Source organism: Equus caballus, chromosome 17 (assembly GCF_041296265.1).
Source record: "Equus caballus isolate H_3958 breed thoroughbred chromosome 17, TB-T2T, whole genome shotgun sequence".
Lineage (NCBI taxonomy): Eukaryota > Metazoa > Chordata > Mammalia > Perissodactyla > Equidae > Equus > Equus caballus.
In genome coordinates this window covers 37,330,491-37,354,296 of record NC_091700.1, presented here as the reverse complement: position 1 = coordinate 37,354,296, position 23,806 = coordinate 37,330,491, and the positions used below count along the sequence as shown (strand labels likewise).

The 23,806-nt window shown below is 44.8% G+C and overlaps 1 protein-coding gene across 7 annotated transcripts; it reads left to right on the top strand.

The window, feature by feature from the left end:
* Window positions 1-14: 14 nt before the first annotated feature.
* LOC138918510 (thrombospondin type-1 domain-containing protein 1-like) lies at window positions 15-22,770 on the top strand. Of its 7 annotated transcripts, none has more exons than XM_070240255.1 (5): window positions 113-300; window positions 2,835-3,676; window positions 6,535-7,500; window positions 15,160-15,318; window positions 21,075-22,770. In XM_070240255.1, exons 2-5 carry the CDS (start codon window positions 3,619-3,621, stop codon window positions 22,373-22,375), a joined length of 2,484 nt encoding a protein of 827 aa, XP_070096356.1. In that variant the 5' UTR covers window positions 113-300; window positions 2,835-3,618; the 3' UTR covers window positions 22,376-22,770. The 7 variants fall into 7 exon arrangements, with proteins under 7 accessions (XP_070096355.1, XP_070096356.1, XP_070096357.1 ...); XM_070240256.1 differs by having other exon boundaries at window positions 122-300; window positions 3,526-3,676; XM_070240257.1 differs by having other exon boundaries at window positions 122-300; window positions 3,508-3,676.
* Window positions 22,771-23,806: the final 1,036 nt, after the last annotated feature.

Genomic DNA, 23,806 nt, shown 5'->3' with positions numbered 1-23,806 from the left:
GCGCGCTCGCCCGGCGCGGGCAGGAAAGGATGCGCAGCCCAGAGAGGGCGGGGGCAGACGTGGCCGCTCGCCAAGGTCCCCCGCCCTCCGGGTGCGGCCCTCCGGGTGCCGCCCTCCTCCCGCCTTCGGGGCGGGCCCGGGCGGGGCTGCGGGAACCCGGCGCTGCTGTCCAGGGCGCGCAGTCCTGGGACGCGGGATGCTCGACGCCCTGCCTCGCGGCCCCTGAGGCCTCCTTCCTGCCACCCTTCTCGTCGCCTCGCTCGCCCCGGCCCGGGCTGCTGCGCCCACCAGTCCCGAGAGGTAAGAAGAGCCTTCCGCGATCCGGCGGGCGCTGCTGAGCCGCGAGGGCTCCCGGTGGCTCCGCCGGGGCCGGGCAGTGCGCCCGGACCCGGCCGCCCCTTCCCTCCCCGCAGCCTGAAAGCACAGGTGGACACTCCCGTTCCCTGGACGCTCCCGGTCCCCTGCCTTCGCTTCTTAGTGCTCAGCCTCTGCCGCCGAGGAACGCGCTTAGAAAAGTGTGCCTCTCCGCATCTCGGAGCCCCGGCTTTAAGGCGAGCGCGGCTCTCCCCTGGCGCAGGTGTGGCCGAGGGGCTGAGGCTGACGGTAGCGGGGTGTTGAGTCCCAGTTGGGATGCTAAGCGTTTCAGAACAAGTTTGGGTCTTTCTAAAAAGAAATCCTCTCTGAGATACAAGCATTTCAGAACAGTCCTCATTTTAAGAGGGCTTTGTGCTGGCGACGAGGGCAGGGCTGGATTTCCAAGTATGACCTTGACTTGTTGGCCTTTGGAAAGCTGAGTGGAGGTGGGGAGCGCCCAGCTTCTAGGGAAGCTGCGTCCAGCCCGGGGGACCAGGGTAGAGCCGATCGAATATATAAATAAAGCCTGTTTACAGGAGCTGCTTTGGAATTAGGGATTTCCTCCTAATAAATATTATTATTAGATATATACACACACGAGCGTGTGCGTGTTTGTCAGAAGGGTCAAAAATCACTTTGCTTATTTTTATTTTCCCTTTTATTTGGTAAGTCATTGGTCCCATGGACTTTAGCGTAATTTATTTTCTTTTTCGGCAGCTATGAAGACCCTGTAGGGGTTTCTCTTAGCTGGTTTCAGCAAAAACATGGGATCTGAGCTTGGCATGATGCTGTTAGCCATTGAGAATATTCACAACAGATACATTTAAAATTTGTCTGTAAACGTTTTTGTATGTGAATGCTATATAGAAGTATCTTAAAATGTGTATGAAATACACCTAAGTTCTTCTTTTCTCAAAATGATTCTCAAGCCAAACATAAGTAGCCAGTAGTGTATTGGGAACACGTTGGAAGAAAAGCAAGCAAGGTGTAAAAAAAAGGAAAATTAAAGAAGCATGCTATCTTCTTTAAAAAGTGTAGTGCTTTTTATCCAGCCTTCCATTCCATTCTGGGGTGTTCTGTTAATATCTTCAAATTAATGGTTGAGCTGGTAAAAATTGAGCATTTATTTTCAAAAGTGAGAACATTTTAAAAAAACATCCTTATTATGATTTTCAGGTAGGCTGGTGTATTTTATAATTCCATTTCCATTCAGCTCTAAATGTAGATTATCACACAATTCTGTGTTTTACTGGTCATTTTCAAAGAAGGAAAATGTGTTATAATTGCAAAATCAGTTGTGATTAGGAGCTTCTTTAAGAAATGATTGTCATGGGGAAGCAAGCAGTTTGGGAGAAGCAAGTTCAACTTTTGGGAGCTACAGATCACCTGCTCCTCCTTTCTTTTTTTTTTTTTATCTTTTTTTTTTTTCTGCTTTTTCTCCCCAAGTCTCCCCAGTACATGGTTGTATATTTAGTTGTGGGTCCTTCTAGTTGTGGCATGTGGGACGCCGCCTCAGCATGGCCTGACCAGTGGTGCCATGTCCTCGCCCAGGATCCGAACCAGAGAAACCCTGGGCCGCTGAAGCAGAGCTCGAAAACTTAACCTCCCAGCCACAGGGCCAGCCTTGCTCCTCCTTTCTTTGGTTACTGAGGATCAGTGACTTAAAGGAAGTGTTTAAAGTGCCCTCAGCACCCCCACTTGCCCAGGAGATCCAATGATGCTCACCTGCTGTCTTTGGCCAAGTTTCCCATCCCCGATCAAGGGAAAGATTAGGTCCAATCTATGCTTAATTCCAGCAAAACTGAATTTCCCTTTTTTTGTTAGGGAGGGGAGGGAGCTCTAATCATCTGCATAATTACACTTCAAATCTCTGCTTCCCTTTGAGGAAGTCCAGTATTTCCTTTGTTCAGCTAATTTCTACTGAAAGGAACCTCCTGGGCCAGCCCTGTGGCGCAACGGTTAATTCCCACATTCTGCTTCAGCGGCCTGGGGTTCGAGGGCCCAGAGCCCAGGTGTGGACCTACGCAGCACTTGCTAAGCCATGCTGTGGCAGGCGTCCCACATATAAAATAGAGGAAGATGGTGGCAGCTGATGTTAGCTCAGGGCTAATCTTCCTCAAAAGGAAAAAAAAAGCTCGTGGAGACACACCAGTTCTCTTTCCATTGAATTTTTTATTTCCATCAATTCTTTACATTCCATTAATTTCTGTCTTATCTAAAGGGATGTAACATACATATATTGGAATATAATATGCTTAGTAAAAATATATTAGCTGTGCATAATGGGAATGTAAACATTAAGAAAATATACATTTGGTTATGTTTAGTAGCCCATAGTTTACTAGACTTTGGTATGAAAAAAGTGGCACTTAAATGCCCTACATCTTATTCTATCACCTAATAGTCTGTTTATATCAAAGTGCCTCTTTCCACAAGTCATTCTGAACCACAGGCCAGCAGGGTCTTTCCTGCCCTCCTAGGTGCTTTGGGAAGATTGCCGCATGAAATCGTCTGTCTCCTGACGGATACCAGCAGCGGCAAGTATTGGAAGACTGACAGAAGATGATAATTGTTATTTGTGTTTTCTCTTTACAGTGCCCTAAACAAGGGACTCAGGCTCACAGGGAGTTCTCATTTAATTGTAATACCCTGGGTATCTTTTCTAAAGGTCTGATAGTTTTGATGGAGCTCCTAGGCATTAAGAAATGAAGCAATCCTACTAACACACCAATTGTGTAAGAGAGACAGTGTTGGTAAGCCCATTTGTGGAAGCAAGGCAGGTCTACACAGTGCAATGAAACTTTGGCAAAAATTTAGTATATTAATCATTGTGAAATGACTAGCAGATGTATCATTTAGATTGGCTATTGGCTTTGATGAAATTAAGCAAATAATAGCAAACTCTCCATGTAAGGATGTGCTATAAAGAGAAAGACTTGCTGTTTCGCAAAGACAATCTTGGTGTTGGGCATACCTGAATGTTCTTAACAGGTGAGCTATCACGGAACAAAAGGGACATGCAGAATTACAGATCATTTCCCCGGGAAAAATTAGTGTCCTCCTTATTTTGTTTTCAGTATCAACTAGGAAATTTGACTTCTTAGAATGGTTTTGTTATTTCATGATTACTATTTTATGAATCACATTGAACAGAGCCATCCGTTTTTTGAGGTTCTGGTTTCAGGTGTTTTTGAAAAAAAATTCACAATTTGGATGTGAGAAAGGACATGAGGAGACCAAAGACCTGGGATTTTGCTGATCAGAATGAAACAAATGTTGAAAGACTTTTCAAATCGCTTGTTGGTGGTGCTCTGTGACTGTGGTGAGTATTGTGAGCATACTTAATGCTATAGGTGTCAACAAAGAAACATCAGCGTGAGGTTTAGAAATGCATTGATGTCGACCCTGCGTGAAGGAGGCAAGGCAGGGTCTCCAGTGCGGTACCTTTTAGACTGTGACCCTTGCAACCCTGGGTTCTCTTAAGGGACTGCATTTTTGCCTCAAAAAATAGAGCTCATTTCTCAGTTGTCTGCAACTACTGAACCGATAGATTCAACAATGTAATACTCTCTTCTTTTGATGATTTCCAAATAGTTCATAGCAGTTCGTCTAAGCAGTTGATGGTATGAGAGTGGAAATTGTTTTCAAATTGATGAAGAAATTATGATTCAAGAGACAGAGCATCCTGGCTCGTGTCGTATCAGTGGCATATCCACTTCATTAGACCAGAGTGTATATTGTTCACTGTGTCCGGGGAATCTCCTTCCCTAGTCTTTTCTTTTTAAGAAGTTTAGTTAAACAAGAAGATGCTTGATTTACTGAAAACCAATCTGGGATTCATTTCTTTTAGAATCGTTGATCCCTACTTAAAAACAGATTGTTCTATGTGTAACAGCCTCATACAAAAAATTTTAAAAGTGTCCTTGGTTTCGAAATGGTAAATAAAGACATCAAAGTCTTCTATTTAAATAAAATCTGCTAGGATGTTTGTCATTGTTGAGAGCAAAATATCTCACTGGAATGTAAAAATAAAAGTTGAATGAGTGTAAAATAGAGCAGAACATAGAAGTTGAGTGCACAAGCTACTGAGGGAAAAGGAGATATTTTCATAGAGCTGGATTTTTTCCCTTCTTCTCTATCAATATCACTTGATGTTGATTAAATATGTTGCTACCAGTTAGTTTTTTTTTTTAAAAAACATGCTTATATTGAGACATGAGTTACTTTAAATACAATAAAGGAATGGAGAGAGAAGAAATGAGAGAATAGAGAACACTCTACAATCATGCACTCCATAACGAGGTTTCAGTCAACAATGGACCACATATATGACAGCGTTCCTGTAAGGTTAGTACTATATAGCCTAGTGTGTGGGAAGCCATGCCATCTAGGTTTGTGTAAGTACACTCTATGATGTTCACACAATGATGAAATCGCCTAACACATTTCTCAGAACATATCCCCACTGTTAAGCGAGTCGTGACTGTACTGTAGTAGTCAGGATATGATACAACCAAACTGTAGTTTTCCAAATGAGAATGTATTCTTCTTTGTAAAAACAAAGGTTTTAGAGTAAAGTAGCAAGTTCTCTCTTTGCCACTGCTGGTACCCATCAACTGTATCTTTTTTCTCCATTTCCAAGTGAGCACGTGTGTCTCTTTCTTTAGCTGGCTGCCCATCAAATCAGAATCTGATCTGCCTCATTGCCAATCTCTGTCCTTGACAGTAGGCTTTCATTAGTTAGCTAAGGGGTGTATGCCTCTTGATCTTAAAATGCATCTCAGAACCATCCTGCCCCATCAGATTCAAATTAATCTGACCTGTGTTCTCAGTCTTAGTGAGTCATCTCCATCCAAAGGGGAGTATCCCTCAACCTCTGTACTGACTAAGTGAAAAAAAAGAGCTTTATCATATTACGGTTTCCAAGCAAGTGGTGATCAAGCATTCAGGTCTGTCCAAGTTTTATGTATTTTATTTCACCTCATCTTAAATAAGAAATGGGTAAAATGCTGAACTAATTAAAAAAAAACAAACCCAAACCTTTATGTGCCCATATATTCATGTGCTGATTCTAACAATCATTGATTGAATACATGTAAGGTATATTTAAAGACTACCAACCCAAACAACACATTGAGTCTTTTGGACATATAGGATGTGTATGTTATTATTATTAATATATTGTATTATATTATGTATACATATTAAGACTAATAAATTCATACATATGTTGTTTTTCAACCAAAAGGATGCTGCAGCCCCTTAAGTCTAGAATTATTTCTTACCGCAGCCATGGGCCAGCTGATTATTACTTTGCCAAATTCTGTCTCCTTTGATATGTATTTGGATAAGATTCAAAATAGAAACAAGGATTCTTGTGTGTCTGTTTTTTCCACCCTCTACTTCAGCTGCTCAGATAGGTCTTTTTTAAGAAGGTATGATTGATCCTAACTGAGTGATACTTCTGGGCTAGTAGTCATCTCTTCTCTCTAGGCCCATAGGACTTACTGTAATGTCATTAAAATTGTCAAGGGCAAGCCAGGCTACTTCATAAATGGTCACTCTACCCCTTGGATGATCCTTGGAGAATAGTGTCAACATTTCTTATTCCTTTAAACACTTCTGTCTCATACAAACCAAGGGCACTGGTTCCTTTACTGGTGAAAATGCCCAAGTACTTGTCTTGAATATCAGAAAATAATAACTTTGAAGTATATTTGGGATCTTACATTTTAAATAGTCTAGAGCAGTTTATATTATATCATTTAAACCAAGCTTTCTTTCACTTCACTGTAAATCCATTTTCCCCAAATACTTAAACACCAGAATTTGATTACAGTGAGAAAAGTGAGGTGTTGGATTTTTATGTTGAGAGTTGTTACTCTTGCACTGTAGATTTTCATTGCAAATATATTACATTATTCAGTGTTGTGAGTTCAGAGTATTTATCGCTGATTAGTTACTTTAAACATAACCATGAAAGATGAAATGTAGGAACAAGCCCCTTTAGAATGGGAGCAGCACAGTGCCCAGCTCCCAGGATAAGCACTCGGCATCATTTTACATCATCCTTGGCTCAGTTCAGACTTCTCTTGTGTCTAAAATGCTGTTTTCTTCAATGGCACCAATAGTCCTGCTCAAAACACCTTTTTAAAGCCCTTTCTGACCATTTCATTTCAGTTCTTGGAGAAGCTGAATACCTCCTCTTGGGAGAGCCAGGCCATGTAGCGCTAAGCAACCACACGGTGTCTGTGGATTTCCATTATTTCGATGGTGCTAATGGGACGCTGAGGAATGTATCTGTCCTGTCGTTGGAGGCTGACACCAACCAGACTGTTACCACCAAGTACCTTCTGACCAACCAGTCCCAGGGGACGCTCGAGTTTGAGTGCTTCTACTTCAAAGAGGCTGGCAACTACTGGTTCACGATGACTCCGGAAGCAGCAGACAACAGCACTCCCGTCCCCTCGTGGGAGAAAAGTGCCTTTCCCAAGGTGGAATGGCCCGTCTTTCACGTTGACTTGAATAGGACATCCAAGGCAGCAGAAGGTACCTTCCAGGTGGGCCTTTTTACCAATCAGCCACTGTGCCCGTTCCCTGTGGACAAGCCCAACATCTTGGTGGATGTCATCTTCACCAACAGTCTTCCCGAGGCAAGAAAGAGTCAGGGACAGCCACTGGAGATAAGAACTAGCAAGAGGACAGAACTCTCTCAAGGCCAATGGGTTGAGTTTGGCTGTGCACCTGTGGGGCCTGAAGCCTATGTCACTGTGGTGCTGAAGCTGCTTGGCCGAGACTCGGTCATTACCTCCACAGGACCCATTGACCTGGCCCAGAAATTTGGATACAAACTAGTGATGGTGCCGGAACTCACATGTGAGTCTGGGGTGGAGGTGATGGTGCTGCCCCCACCATGCATCTTTGTCCAAGGAGTGGTCGCCGTCTTCAAGGAAGCCCCCAGACGCCCTGGGGAAGCGACCATTCGACTGGCTGAAAACAGCCTGAACTTGGGAGAGAGGAGAACAGTATTCAACTGCACTTTGTTTGACATGGGGAGGAATAAGTACTGTTTTGACTTTGGTGTTTCCAGCAGAAGCCATTTTTCCACAAAGGAGAAGGAGTGCATGCTAATTCAGAGAAATATAGGTTGGTATTGAGATTTAAAAAAATTTTTTTAAATCAAATTGATGCCTTCATGCAATCAAAATTATGATTTTGAATTTAAGTGAACTTAATTTTCTATGAACTATATCATAATTTTTATGGTTTACTCCTCATAATGTCCCAAACGGCATTATCATCCTTATATAAAAAGTCAAGAGTCCTGATAAACAGACCTGGCTGGCCACTCATGTAACCTCTCTAGGTCTCGGTTTCCCCATCAGTAAAGTGGACATAGTAAGAGTATCTACCTCCGAGAGTTGTGAGAATTGAATGAAGGAAATGGATACAGTTCTTAGCATAGTGCCTGGCATATAGGAAGCACCAATAAACATTAGCTATTATTACATTATATTTTAAAAATTATATTATTATGTCACATGGCAAATCCATGGCAGGTACGATCAGAGTTCAAAGCTAAATCCCAAATCGTGTTTAGTAACTTCTGCCTTCCTTCAGCTGAGTACATCTCCTTCCTTAGAGGAAGGAAGTCTGTTTAGTGAGATTACAGGGCAAGATTTTTAAACTTCTTCAAATTCTGGATTCTTTGGGTAATGCCCTAGCTAATCACAGGAAAGGGGGTTATCACCATCCCCTCCACCCCGCATGTTCCTCTGCCTTTCTTTCCCTTTTGCTGGGTGCAGGCCTGGTCTTGGCAAGAGGCTAATCTGGCAGAGATTACCTGGGTCACTTACATATGCTCTTACTTTCATCCCTACTGAGCCTGTGCCCCCTCATGGCCCAAACCTGGGCCATCTTTGTAACTCCAAGTGTATTTTGCTCCAAATTCACCCACATTCTCTTTTTAGAAGACGTCCCCTTCCTTTGACTCTGTCCCCGCCCACTGGCCACTTCCCTGCTTGCACTTACCTCTCTATCTGGCCTAGATTGTGGCCCATCCCTTTAATCATTTTCCTACTAATACCGTAAACTCCTCTGCCCTGTTGTTCTTCCGTTGCACCTGCCAGGCCACACCCCAGCTCTGCATGGATCCAGCAATCTGCCAGCCGCCCACTGTACCCAAGCTGGACGAGAAGGTCACACCCAAGCACACTGGGGCCAGTGTGGGTGGGTCATGCCTCTCCTCTCCGCTGGGTTCACCATGCCACCCAGTAAGGCACCCTGGTCGGCTCTGCTCCTGTTCCCCACCACAGCTCGTTTAGCCCTCCTGCTATCTCTTTGGACCTCACCTACTCCCTGGCTAACTCTCAGAGCTGACTTTGCCTCTGACCACACAGAGTAGCTGCAAGCCATCAGGTGTGAGCTCCCTCGCCCTCCCACTGAAATCTCTGTAGACCTACAGGCATCGTCCCATCCTCTCCCCCTTCTTTGCTGTCACCGGAGGAGAGGTGTCATTCCTCCGGTGCAAGGTCAACCCTCCCCTCCACTGTGGATCCCAGCCTCTCCGCTCATTTCAGGAAACTTGTGTTAATCGTTATCCTCTCTCTCTCCTGTCTTTAACTGTCCCTCTTTACTGGCTCATTCCCATCAACTTTGAGATGTACTTAATTTTCTTATCTAAAAACAAAACAGACCCAGCCCCTCAACCCCTGGTTCTCCAACAAGTAAGACCCTCTTTCTCTCTTCCTTTTATAGTCCAGGTTCTTGAAAAGGTTGCCTACACTTTGGGGTTCATTTCTTCACTTCACATTCACTTTTCAACCCACTCGAAACCCACACCCCTCCCTTGAAAATGGTGTCACTAAAGCAGCCAGCAGACGACTTCCAGGTCTCCAAATCTGGGGGTGCTTTTCAGTCCTCCGTATCTTCATTGACCTTGATTCCGTGACCTCATACTCACCTTGTTTACCTCCTACCTCCGTGGCTGTCTCCTTTGCCTGCCAGTTCCACCACCTCCTCTCATCCCTTCAGTGTTGGACTTCTGCGTTGTTTTACTCCTCACACACTTCCTAAGTGATTACTGTCCTGGCCAACGACTCCAGATTGGCGCCTCTCCCCTGCATCCAAGAGCTGCTGAATAGCTGTCACCCCTCAGATGGCTCCCAGGCACCTCAAAAGCAATGTACCTGGAATTGGATTCATCATCTTACCCCCTAATCTTGCTCCTCAGTGCTGGACTCCACCTCCCATCTCATTGTTCAAACCAGAAACCCAGGCGTCTTCCTCTTCTCCTTCAGCTCCTATGAATAATAAATCACTAAGTCCTATGGATTTTTGTCTCCTTGGGGCCTGAAGATAGTGTGTAAATAACGATTTACAGCAAATATATAATAGATGTTGCCAAAAATGATTATTTATGATTTTCATTTATCCTATTTAGTGTGAATGTTTATATTTTTCTCTGCAGAAATGTTAATGCGTTTGGTTATGGGATGCTGCCTGAGATCCCGCTAGGGGAGTGTTAGTAATATACAGCACAGGCACTGTAATAACTTGAAAAAATCGAAATTGAGAAATTCTAAATTCTGAACACATCTGCCCCAAGAGTTTCAGGTAGGGAGTATGGACCCTGTATCTCAAGGCCAAAAATATATATATTTGAGTTGAGAATTATTATTGATAGAGGGTATAAATTCATATTCACATATTTTTATTTTTTTACTTATTTTTTGACAAAAATTGTACATATTTAATACATAGTTTTCTTGATATTTTAACATTTTTGGCCGTCTTTTTGTTTCTCCGAATAGATGATCTTGTTTTTCCTTCATAATGACTAAACAGGAGCTTTTTACCAAGAATAGGAGTGCTGTCACCCCTGTCATTTTGTTCTTATTTGTAGCTGTTTGCAATAATGGTTTTATCTTTAATCCTTTGCTGAAATCGGTTTAAGCCACTTGTCTACTTTGTGAGTTAGTTTACCTAAAACTAGAAAATATAATTTAAAAATCCCTGTAAGCAGACCCTTGGATGCTGTAATACTCGTCACTTCCATGAAAGTGAATGAACCAGTAAAACCCTTTCATTCAGTGCAGCTCCCCCTCTTCCTCTGGGATCCCTTTAGGACAGCGGACGTGCTGTATGTGACCACGTGACATGATAAAGCTAACATTTATATAGTGATTACTTTGCATGAGGCACTGGTCTCAGTGCTTTATGAATATTAACCCATTTAATCTTCATAGCAGCCCTATGAGTTAGGGCTGTCAATTTTATAGGTGCAGAAATGGAGGCACCGAAAGGTTAAGTAACTTGCACAAGGTCAATGGTGGTTAAGTGGCTAAACCACCACTGGTGGTTAGACTGGCTCGACAGTTTGCTTTTACCACTATTCTATGGTGCCTCCCATATAATCAGCTGTCAATCCATGTATTAAACAATATAAAGCTTTTAGATTAAAAAAATGTTCTAATATTTTCCTCCTTGTCTCACGGGTTCATCTTGTGCTGCCCACCCCCTTGAGCGACATATAACTCACTTTGGAGTCCACTGGCCAATATAGGTGAGCCTTGTTCTGTGACCAGAAAATCTGAGCTGCTTATCCAGGAGACTTTGCTCCTACTGCTGCTTGTAGCTACTCACTCATGTCAGTAGAATCTTCTTATAAGCATGTTTTGTTTAGTTACCTTAGTCTTTTGAGCGAAATGTCTTGCAGATGTGAATATTTCATAGGCTGCATTCCTTCAGATAGTCTTGGGGTGGAAACAATCTCCCTTCTCCTATTCCAGAAAAATTTTGCTCATTCAGAATTAATATCCTCTCGAGTGGCCTGAAAGGTATTTATCCTGGCAAAACAGGTTTGTTATGGAGTGTGAACGCATGTGTGGACATCTAAACAGGACGAAACAGACAGCCTTCCATTCATAAAGTTAAGACTATTTGGAATATTGGTCATCTTGCTCTTCATTTCTAAAACATGAACTACAGTTATTTAATTACTTCCCATTTTGCCAAGTATTTCCCTCAAAGTTATTAGTAGAAATCTTCAGGGAACAGATAGAGTTACTTAAGGCATTTTTTTATTTGCCTGATTAAATTTTTCCATTGCTTTATTTTAATGTTTTCCTGTGTTTCTTATTTGATTAATTTGATCTGGAATAAAAAGACAAAACGTAGCTTAAATGTTTGCTTATTTTCATTGTTGATTATCATATAAGCTGTGATTTCACTTTCAAGGGCAAAGGACACAACATTTCAAAATGAGATTTTTGACATTAAGATTCAAGCTTTTATTAAAACTTTCATTTTTTTCTGGCACCTACTAATGAAATTTTTGTTTTCCGTTTGACAAATGACTTTCAGTATTTAAATAAATTACATTTATGTAAAGTAAAGGCAGAGTTAAGAAAGAATAACAGAAAGATTCTCAGCTTTTGTAATTCTCCCTTTTGTGGTCTTAAATATGAGCACAAGGGAAGGATAAAGTATACATTGACTTAATTTTCAATTTAGATTTCACAGTAGTGGAATTCCTAGTAGATATTTGAAAAATAAATCATAATACTTTAACTTAGAGAGACTTTAATATGAGAGTCCCAAAGCTTTGAGAGCACTGGGGGCTTAGTGTCTGGACAGCTCTGAAGCTTGAGGACAAAGCCGGCTCATTGTTCTACCCTTTGAGGAGCTGCAGTGTGATCTGGGAGGCACAGAACCGATATTGTGTTCAGTTGGACCTCTGGATGGAACATAATTACCACACCTCAGTTGATGTGAGTCCAGGATACTGGTTTGTAATGCTCCCACTCTTGTGAAGATCCCAGAAACTTTTAATTGCTGTGAAGAACTCATATTCCATGAGTCACTCACTCCAAAGATTGCACCACTTGGCTCACCTGAGAATGTCTCTGCCCTCCACGTTCTCCTCATGTTTTCATAGTGCTTTATATACCTTTGACTGCGGTATGAGTTTTTTTCCATAAAGGATGAAGAAGGGCTTTTATGCAGAGGTTGTTTTGGTGCCTAGTGTTGGCGTGACCTGATGGGTCTTGGGGCTGGATGGGTGCTGATAGAGTAGGCAATTAGGATTATTTTTTAAGAGGGGACTACTCAGTTATTCTATCTGGGAGTGGTTGCACCTATGCTTGGAAGAGAAGTTTGCATTTATCAAGCAATAATGACTGTTTGGGGAGTGTTTTTTATGTATTTTGAAGCTCTGGTCTTGTGAGGGTTGTTAAGTCTCCTCGCTGAATTGACCCTTTTATCTCTATGTATTGTCCCTCTTTATCCCTGGTAGTATTCCTTGTTCTGGCGTCTACTTTGTCTGACGTTAATATAACCACTCCAGTTTTCTTTTGATTGATGTTCACAAGCTATAACTTCTTCCATCCTTTTACTTTTAACCTATTTATGTATTTGTATTTAAGGTATTTTCTTTAAACAGCATGTAGTTGGGTCATGCTTTTTTATCCAGTCTCACAATCTGTCTTTTAATTGGTGTCTTTAGATTATTTATATTTACTGTAATCATTGTATGGTTGGATTAAGATCTACCAGCTTTTTTTCTTTTTAAGATTTTATTTTTCCTTTTTCTCTCAAAAGCCCTCCGGTACATAGGTGCATATTTTAGTTGTGGGTCCTTCTAGTTGTGGCATGTGGGACCCCACTTTAGCATGGCTTGATGAGCAGTGCCATGTCCATGCCCAGGATCCGAACCAGCGAAACCCTGGGCTGCCGCAGTGGAGCGTGCCAATTTAACCACTCGGCTACGGGGCCGGCCCCAAGATCTACCATATTGGTAGTTTTATATTTGTTCCATCTGTTCTTTGTTTCTTTTCCCCCTTTTATCTGGCTTCTTTTGTATTAATTGAATATTTTTTATGGTTTACTTTAGACTGTTGGTTTATTGTTTCTACCTTAAAATGTTTTTTAGTGGTTGTCCTAGAATTTGCAATATTCATCTTTAATTGCTTTCAGTCTGCCTTCAAATAATGTTATATTGCTTCACATGTAGTGTAAGGGTCTTGTGACAGTACACTCCCAATTCATTCCTCCCATTCTCTGTGTGATTGTTGTCATACATTTTACTTTATATGCCCTATAAACACATAATACATTCCTGCTATTTGACAGTTACTTGTATAAGAGACTATCTGATATTGTCCCAGACCTCTTGTGTATTCTATTCTGTTTTGTTCACTCTTTTTCTTCCTTTTTGTGTTTCAGTTTTCGTGATTTCTATTGATCTGTATTCAGAGTCACTGCTTCTTTCCTCAGCTGTGTCGAGTCTCCTGGTGAGCCTCTGGAAGGCATTCTTCATCTCTGTTAGCACGCTATTCATTTCATTCCACTTGATTCTTTTAAGCTTATGAATCTTTGATGAAATTTTCCATCTGTTCATGCATCTTGCTCATGTTTTCCACTAAAGTCTTTAACATATTAATTATAGTTATTTTAACTTCTCTCTTTGATAGTTCCAATATCTGGGTCACATCTGAGTCTGGTTCTCTTGATTACTTTGTCTCTAGATGGTTTATGGTTTTTTACTCGCTTCTTTGTGTATCTCACAATTTTTGTTTGAAAGCTGGACATCTTTTTTAGAATTGTAGACACCGACAGATAGTATTTATGCCTGGAAATGGGCATACCCTGTTTTTGCTAGGCCTTTAGTGTGGGGATTGGGTCAATGTGGTAAGGAATTGGGGCTGTTTGGGCTTTTGCTGTTGCTATGGCTACCTTCAGTGCATGACAGAGTTCAAAATTTTCTAATGTTACTTTGCGATTAGGGTAGGAGTTGGGTTGCCAGAGGGTTTTTCTCCGTGCTTCTGTTGCACCCTCAGCTTTAGGCTTGAGCCTGTACATCAGAGAGGTTTTCCTGTCACTCTTGCCCCTGCCTCAACAGTAGACTGTTGTTACTTGATACGTGGTAATTGCTGGCCTGGTGCAACATGGGGGTCGGGCAATGGGTGTGGGAGAGCATCCTCTTGTTCCAGTTCAGCCTTAGTCTCAGGCAAGTGCTGTGCCCCAAAGTCTCAGTGATGGGGCCTTCCTGATGATCCTGCCCCTCCCCAGTGGTAGAAGCTCTCTCATAGTCTGGGCCCAGGATATTGTCTGCTCCTCCCCGGGGTGAAGGATTTTCTTCCTTCTCCATTCCGTAGTGGCACTGAGTTTCAACCGGTGCTCTTAGAGTTACAAGGTTTGCTGCCTTGTCCCCAGTGGTCGAGGCTTTTGTTGATAGAGCAGATGTGGAGGAGGGTCTGGGTGAGGTCTGTGTCTTTCCCACAGCGCTGCTCCTTCCCTGCTTGGGCTTCCATCACAAGGGAGGCTTTCTCTGCCCTCAGTCCTTGTGAGCATCTGCTGAGATCCGGGAAGAGCCTGCAAATGGGTACAAATTCCCCCTGCATATGTGGCTCCCAGGGGTCCTATATTCCCATGCTAGCCCATCCTAGGCCTCTAGCAGTTCATTACATTTTTAGATGACTTCTCACCAGCTTATATGAGGCCTGGTGTCTGCCCCAGGTAAGCAGTGTTTGCATCCTGTCTTTCCTTATATTCCAGGCTAGTTGGTGGCCCTGTGATCTTACCTCTGTGGGGTTCTAGGAAGGTTAGTGTTTTGTAGATTATATAGCCTTTCTTTGTGTTAAGGGTAGGAGCAACACTCTTTTCCAGCTTTTTCACATCTTTAGGAATGTTTTTATTTACTGACTTTTCAAGACCTGAGATTTGAGTTGGCTGCTTCATTTGGGTACAGTTAAAGTCTGATTCTCAAATGAACTAGCATTAAAAGCATGGCTAATGTCCTTGCAGAAACTTGGGGACTGTGGCAGCCGTGGAGCCAGTGTAGTGCCACGTGTGGGGATGGTGTCAGAGAGCGTCGCCGCGTGTGCCTGACTTCCTTCCCCTCCAGACCTGGCTGCCCCGGAATGTCCTCGGAGACCTCCCTGTGTTCCCTGGAGGAGTGTGCTGGTAGGTATTCTGCCTTCAGGAGTCTCTCCTCAGAGCCTCCATCTGAGAGATTCTTGAACCCAAGCTGCCTGAAAGTCACCAGTCTGAGTTCGGGGGTGGACTCATTAACGTTCTGTTATTGCTGTTGGCTGTACTAACCCTGTATTCCTTAGTGTGTCTATGACTGGGAGTAACTGGCCAGTGGGATGACAGGGCATTTACCACTGTGGAAGATCAGGAAATGACAAGGAAATCTATCTAACTTAAAACTTCAGATATATTAAATAATTTTTAAAAATAGAAAAATGGGTGGGATGATCATTTCTTCCCAAGAGCTTTTTTGTTTTGTTACTTCGCCCCACCAAAACTGTGGGAAAACATTCAAAAGGTTTTCTTCCCCTTATCATCCCAGAGAAGCCCTAGGGCACCACTCAGACGGTTATTTGTCAGAACGAGGCAAGACAGCTTGTCTTGTCCCTTGAATGGCTCTACATGTGTTCCATACCACCCCTACCCAGGAGGAGAAGGTGGGGAGATTTCTTCTTTCCTTCACCTGGAGACTGACCTTTCCTTAATCGTCTAAGCATCTTGAAGGTACACACTGGTAGATGCTCAATAAGTGATGTGAGTGGTCCATAGATGTGATGCTCACATGACTTAGTTAGCTGCATCCCATTCATTTGGCATAGGTTATAGTAATAAAGGCTCCTTGCTCGTCCCACACACCATCCCACCTTCTGATATACAATCAGCCCTCCACTTAGTTGGCTGGCCTTTGCTCTGGTCCCAACTCTTAGATAAAGTCATTCTGTCAAGTCCTGCCTTCTTCCACTGTCCAGTTCCAGGTTAAAAAGCCATCCCTAGTTCCTTTTCCCTTTGGGATAGGGAGAAGTTAGGTGTTTTTCTGTGTTTGGCTCTCAACACAACTTTTGGCTAAGGAGCACCTTTTAGCCAAAACCACAGGCATCTGGCTACATCTTGGCCAGTGTCCCGACCTGTGGCCTTAGAAAATCATTGTTGCTATCTCGTCTTTGCAGCCAATACTGTAGGCTTTGTTCTCTTTATTCTAGCATCCTGAGGATATTCTCACTTCCGTGTTTTCCTATTACAGCCTCAGGCCCAGGCTCTTCTCCTAGCCCTCACCCTGCCCCTCTTCTTTCATAAGCCCTGGGCCCCACCCTGAATTGTTCTTTCTCCAGTTGTGTCTCATGCTGTTGTCTAAGGCTCTCTTCTCTGTCTGCTCTTTTCAAGTCCTCTTCACTTTCCACAGCTCCTTCCTTGTGTATAACTTCCTCCACATATGCCTGCTCCTCTCAATTCTGGGAGAACAGAATCGGGTTAAGATATTCCATGTAGAGTTCCATAATACTAAGATGAACTTAAAATTAATTGCCACTGGCTTCTACTGCACCCTTGGAAGTGACAGCAGTGTCAACCATTTATTGACCATCTGCTATGTGCCAGCACTTTAAATACATTAGCTCACTTACAGCTCACAATAATTCTATAAGGTAAGGATTATTATGTTGGGCTCAAATCTTGAGAGCTTGCTGCCTGCCAGGCATTTTTCTAAGTGCCTTGAACATATGAAGTAGGTACATCATGATCTCCACATACAGATGAGGACTCGGTGGCCCAGAGAGGGTAAGTGACCTGCCCGAGACCATAAAGCTAGAAAGCAGGGACCTAGATATGACACCTATCTACTAAGCTACGTATCTTGAATAATTGCCTTAATATACAAGCCAGTCTAGCTTTCTAGAAGCACCGACAGCCTGGAATTTGCAATCATTTTTAGGATATGTGGTATTATTTCATGTTCTGGCATCTCAACTCTTTAATTCCAGGTGGGAACTAGAAATTTGTACATTCTAAATTAGTGAAAAGGGTAAGTGCTACAGGTACCCTACTTCTACTCTAAGTGGTCCTCAGTTAAATGCTTACATTGGTAAAAATGGTCATTTCTTCCAAGTGTTCTCTTTTTCCTATTCAACCTATTTTCCGCTCTTTGGAAATGTAAAGATCTGTTTGCAGGCCGCTTAGCATCAGGAAATCTCCATCACTTTTGGTGAAGGGGGAAAGGCTAGATGAGGCAGAGATGGGCGAGGTCCGCAGCTTTTGGGCTTTCCTCCAGCCATAGTTTTGCAGGGAACCAGCCAGAGTCAGAGATGACAGCTAAGTAAGGGATTCCATAATGTACTGGAGCAATGCTGCTACCCACTGACCTAAGCAGCCACTGCAGATGGAAGAAGTGATGAGTCAGCAATCAAGTCTGTCATCATTCAACTATTTTCACTTGGTTGAGAGTTTAGAGTTTTGTTTGGCTTTGAAAGGATATTTTTGTGCCAAAGTCTGAGGGTAGTTCTGTATTAATTTGGTCCGTCTTGTTCAATACAAGAGTGGGAGGATCCAATAGCCCTTGTACCCACGTTCTGTCTGGTGGGATATTGATCATTTTGTGGTTACCTTTTTAATAATGAATCAATTAATTAATCTAACATTTATTGAGTATCAACTATGTGCAAGTTACTGTGACTGGGTTGGGACTATATGGATAAGACATGTCCCTGTCTGGAAGGGGCTTATGATATAGTAGCTCAGCAGACATATAAACAGGCACAATACACAGTACAATAGAGAGCCTACAATGATGAAGGTATCCACAGCTTGCTATGGATGCTTACAGGGGTGATAACGTATGCTGGGAACACCTCCGCTCTTGGAGGAGGTGATAATTGAACTGAAGTTTGAAAGCTGAGTAGGTGTCACCAGGTGAAATAGGTGAGAAGGGAAATTTTAGCAAAGGGAGCAATGGAGGAAAGCATGGAAGAAAGTGGCACATTAAGAGACCCAGAGGATGGAAAATGGTTTCATGTGGCTAGAGGATAGTGTGTCAGGAGGGAGTGGTAAAAACGAGGCTGGACAGGTAGGCAGGAGACAGATTCTGAGGGGCTGTGAAGGTTTGGACCTGTATTCTAGAGAGATCTCTCGGCTGTAGTGTGGAATATAAATCAGAAGGGGTAGGGGTGGCAGCAGCAAGGCCTGTTAAGAGTTCTTCACTAACCCAGGTAAGAAATGAAGCACTGGCAATGGGGATGCAGAGGAGAGAGGGATTCCAAGACTCCGATGTGGTGAGTGATGGAGAGGGAAGCATCAGGGATGAAACCCAGGATTCTGGTACTGGCAACTGCATGGACAGCAGGGCCATGCTGTTGAGATTGGACATATCGTACTGGGGGGTTCTGGGGGGAGGATGATGAGTCTTGGGCATGTGGAGGTGAAGGTGTCTGGGATGCTGATGGAGAGAGCAGAGCTATTGCAGCCAGGATGAGATCTAGATCTCCCTGGCTCCAAAGTTCATGTTCTTCTCTCCAGTTAGTTAAGTGAATGTTATCATTGAAACCAAGAAGAGAAAAACTCACAGGAAGTGTCAAGACAGTAACCAGTGCTGCAGCAGTCAAGGAATATCAGGACAGAGCGCCTTTGCATTTGTCGTTTGGCTGTTAGATCATTAATGACCTCGACAGGACCCGTTTCATTGGAATCCTGGGGACAGGTTGCAGGAGCCAGAGGCGACAATGTGGAAGCAGTAAGTCAGCAAATGTGGACTCCTCTTTCTGTAAGCTTGGCTGGGAATACCAGGAGCAAGATACAGCTATGGCAGTAGTGAGAGGGTTCTAGAAAGGTCTTTACAAAGTGAGAAGAGCTTGAGCATGTTTCTGTGGAGCTGCACAAAGGAGAAGCTGGAGATAATTGGTACCAAGGGATGATCCCCCTGGAGAAGGGTGGCCTAGAGAGTACTGGGCGGACTTGCTTTATAAGAAGAGACTTCTCCCACTAATTCCATAGAGAAAGAGGTAAGTAGAGATGTGCCTGCTGCTAAGTTTATGGGGGAGGAGAGGATGGCAGAAGAAGTTGGGAATGTACTTGCCTGATGGTGTCTATTTTTGTGACCTAGCAGACTGCCAAGGAAGGGGATTAGGTGGGGGCGTGAGGAAAGTGGTGAAACTTTGAGGCAGTTTTATTGGAATGGAAGATGGAAGAGAGAATTGCTTAGGGAGCCATGGACGGAGTTATGGGCAGCCGAGGTTGGGCGCTGTCAGTGCGTAGAGGCACTGGCCTGCATGGGTGCGTTATTTTCTCCACCAGAGCTCAGGGCCTGGGTGCAGCAGCTGAGAATCTGCTGGGATTCCCACACCCACATTCCTGGATTTATCTAGGGATGGACTTTTGCTGCAGAGCAGGGAAAGGGCTATAGCTCAGTATTAGTGGCCAGAGAGTTGAGGTTTTGGCAGGAGAATGGTTTAAGTGATGGATCATGGGTGTAGGGAGAGAAGTGAGGCCAGGAGGTGGCTGGCAGATTGGGAGAAAATGCAAGGGTTGGGGAATCTGAAGTTGCAGTGAGGTTGAATACCCAGTGTAGTAATCATGAGTGAAGGAGAGGGGAGGATACAGCCAGAAAGTGGGCTGTGAAGTTCAAGATTTCAGAAGAGGAGCAGCTGCAGACAACGGAAAGGTATGACATGTTGGATGGACACTGAAGCACTGGGACTCAAGTAGGACTCAAGTACTAGTGACTGATGGCTGCCACGAGGTTGGCAGATAACAGAGTTGAAGGAGGAGTCGGGGGGCGGTTTGGGTGGATGGCACGGGCATCAAAAGAGTAGAAGTTTTATACAGAGGTGAAAGAGTTGGTTGAAAATGGCAGTCAGGAATGAGGAGACAGGATACACCCTACTTCTGGCCCTGTTTGCTTATAAAGTATGTGTCACAGCTTCCACCCAAGAGGGTGGGCAGGGGGAAGCTGTGTCCTGCAGGATATTCCGTCTTCAGGTAAGGCAAGGAGGCAAAGGGAGTGTTTGGTGGAGAGATTCCGGATGTTGAGGAGGTTGGTTACCACAGGGTACAGTAGAAAGGAGAGGGGAGAGTGGGAGAGTGTGGGTCTAGCAGATGACGCAGAGAGCTGGTGGTGATAAGAGAGTAGGCAAGAAGAGAGAGGACAGGTGACTGGAAGGGCTTGAATGGAGGACAGTGACCACGGAGGAAAGGGAGATGAGGCCTGGTGACATTAGGTGGTCTCAGGTTCCCAGGTGTTTCGGTGGCAGTACAGCCTGAGGCCCCGCTGGCCTCTGAGCCTTGCTGAAACATTTTGATGACTGTGGGACAAACCAGTTTGAGAGAGCAGAGAAGAAGAGGAAAACTCAAGGCCACGTGGAAGGGAGGAAGGGAAGTGGACAGCTGAAAGTAGAGGAATGAGAAAGCAGAGGCTTCAACATTTAGGAAAGACAGTTCCTGGGTATTAGAAGGGAGGAATGAATTCTGTTGTATTACCGAAGATCTTCTTTCACCTATCAATTTCTCTCAAGATGTGCAAATTTAGGTACAACCTACCTAAATTATTTTGCATTTCAAGTTTTATACTTGGTAGGAATTTTCCAACGTGCATCTCAAAGGTACATTTAACTACAGATATCCCATGTTTACATCATTGTAAGCAAAAACCTGGATTTTACCTTGAAACTTTCCTCATGCTACTTCTTTGTGAAAAATGTGAGACAAGCGTCAGCAGGAGCCCCCGAGTCCAGGAATCACCTTAATTGTGGCTTATCTGGTCACCTCACTTACATGGGTCTCTGTTTCTTAGTTTGGCTTAAGCTGCCAGCAGAGATGCAGATGTAGGACCAGAAATCTTTGTCCTTAGAAAAGCCTCTCAGAGACCTGAAAACCACCAGAGAAAACACTACTAGAGAATACATTTGTTCTTGCCTTTTTTGTAGCTTTCCGGCCATCCAGCCCGTCTCCTCTTCAGCCGCAGGGCCCGGTGAAGTCCAACAACATCGTGACGGTCACTGGGATTTCGCTGTGCTTGTTCATCATCGTGGCCACCGTCCTCATCACGCTGTGGAGGAAGTTCGGCCGCCCCCCCAAGTGCAGCACCCCAGCTCGGCACAACGCCCTCCACTCGCCCAGCTTCCGGAAGAACTCAGATGAGGAGAACATCTGCGAGCTGAGCCAGCCGGGCGGGAGCTTCTCGGATGGGGGTGACGGGCCTGTGGGGGGCCCGGGGGACATGGGCATCCCTCTGACCTACAGGCGCAGCGTGCCGGCCACTCCCGAGGACGACGCTTCCGGCAGTGACAGCTTCCAGTCCAACGCGCAGAAGATAATCCCACCGCTGTTCAGCTACCGCCTTGCCCAGCAGCAGCTGAAGGAGATGAAAAAGAAAGGCCTGACAGAAACCACCAAGGTGTACCACGTGTCTCAGAGCCCCCTGACAGACACGGCCATCGACGCCGCCGCCGCCGCCGCCGCCGCCGCCGCCGCCGCCGCCGCCGCCGCCGCCGCCGTCGCCCTCTTAGACTTGGAGAACCCGGAAGAAGCTGCCGCAAACAAGTTCAGGATCAAATCCCCGTTTCTGGACCAGCCCGCGGTCAGCGCCGGGGAGAGGCCTCCCTCCAGGCTGGATGTCGCTATCTCGCAGGCCACTTGTGCCGTGAGCCCCAGCCAGACCGTGATCCGCAAATCCCAGATGAGGCACGTGGGCAGCAGAGGGGGGCTGTCGGAGCGGAGCCACCCCAGGAGTTCGCACTTCCGGAGGACAGCCAGTTTCCACGAGACCAAGCAGGCGCGGCCCTTCAGGGAGAGGAGCATGTCTACCCTGACCCCACGGCAGGCCCCCGCCTACAGTTCTAGGACGCGGACCTGGGACCAGGCAGAAGACAGGTTCAGGCCTCAGAGTCGGGGTGCTGCCGCGCTTCCTGAGAAACTGGACCATTTCCAAGGGGCAGGTGGAACCGCTGGTCCACTAAGCCCCCTCCCTAAATCCTACACCTTGGGGCAGCCCACCAGGAAGCCAGACCTAGGGGATCGTCAGGCGGGATTGGTGGCAGGAGGCGAGAGAACAGAGCCTCACAGAGCTCGGCGGGGACCGTCCCCCAGTCACAGGAGTGTCTCAAGGAAGCAGCCCTCCCCCACTGCCCCCAAAGATAGCTACCAGAGGGTCAGTCCTCTGAGCCCTTCTCAATGTCGGAAAGACAAGTGCCAGAGCTTCCCGGCGCACCCCGAGTTCGCCTTCTAGGACAATACATCATTCGGCCTCACTGAAGCCGAGCAGAGGATGCTGGACCTCCCGGGGTATTTTGGGTCAAATGAAGAGGATGAAACCACAAGTACTCTTAGCGTGGAGAAGCTGGTCATCTCGACCAAGAGTCAGCCTGAGACTTGACACAACTGGGGTCCTTTGCTCAGGTTGTGGTACCAGCTGCTCACATTGTTGTGCGGACTGTTTTGTATAACTGTGCAGGAGGACAGAATGTGGGGAGGAAGTAACTCACACAGACCAGCATGTGTGTGTGCACCTGTGTTTGAATTTATAAGGAAGAAGTTATTCATCCTGAACCTTTCCCTTTGTAATCCTATTTCTATTGGTTTATTCCTAATAACAATGATAATAAAATTTAAACAAGAGTGAAATAGGGCTTGGTGTCTCATGTGGATATGAAAGATGACAAGATGTGACTTGTGAGGATGAAATGCTTTGAAAAGTTCATTTGCCAATTCCAACCTGAAACAGAAATCTGGGAGTCTCAACTATAAAAGGGCTGGAACAAAGCAAACTTGCTAATACAACCCTGAATGGTAATTTATTAAGTTGTAAATGCATAAGAATTTGACTCCTACAGGGGCAGTATCGAACCAGTTTCATATTTGGCTGATGAAGTCACTTATGACTACCGTGCACCTAGGAATGGTGATACCACAAGATATCCTAGAAGAACTTTCAGGCCAGAGTTTGGTGATATCTTACTGTTTTTTATGCAAGGAAGAGCCCTGGTATGTCACACAAAATTATGTGAGTTAATTCTGCTTTGGGGAAATCACATGAGAAGCTGATTTTTCAGGTAGTGAGTCAAATGAAGACCTATCCATCCATCCATCATTGTTTTGAGCAAAAAAGTAGACAGTTTTGAAAGCAAGGTGTTGTCTTCTGAGAAAGCACCAACTGCAGTGGGTAGTGGGTGTTGGCCAGGACACTGCCTGACATCAAGATGCTGACTTTGTGTTCCTGGACCAAATTGGCAGCAGGGACCCCAGGGGGTGCCATTCTGAAACTGGTGTGTGTATGTTTCTAAAGATAACTTTATCATGTTACTCAGAATGTGCTTAAATTAATCTCGGGTATATGGAAAGCAGCCAGCCCGGTGATCTAGTGGTTAAGATTCAGCGCTCTCACCCTGCAGTCTGGGGTTCGTTTCCAGGTCAGGGAACCACGCCACTTGTCTGTCAGTTATCTTACTGTGGCAGCTGCATGTTGCTGGGATGCTGAAAGCTATGCCGCCGGTTTTCAAACACCAGCAGGGTCACCCATGGTGGACAGGTTTCAGCAGAGCTTCCAGACTAAGACAGACTAGGAAGAAGGACCTGGCCAGCCGCTTCTGAAAAAAGTTGATTGTGAAAGCCCTGTGAAGGGCAGTGGAGCATTGTCAAATACAGAGCTGGAGGGTGAAAG

Excerpts from the sequence above, each read along its gene's own strand:
- LOC138918510 (XM_070240254.1), top strand. The coding sequence starts at position 30 with ATGCGCAGCCCAGAGAGGGCGGGGGCAGACGTGGCCGCTCGCCAAGGT. Across the intron at positions 301-6,534 it reads GCGCCCACCAGTCCCGAGAG|TTCTTGGAGAAGCTGAATAC; the intron begins GTAAGAAGAGCC and ends ATTTCATTTCAG. Across the intron at positions 7,501-21,074 it reads GCTAATTCAGAGAAATATAG|CTTTCCGGCCATCCAGCCCG; the intron begins GTTGGTATTGAG and ends CCTTTTTTGTAG.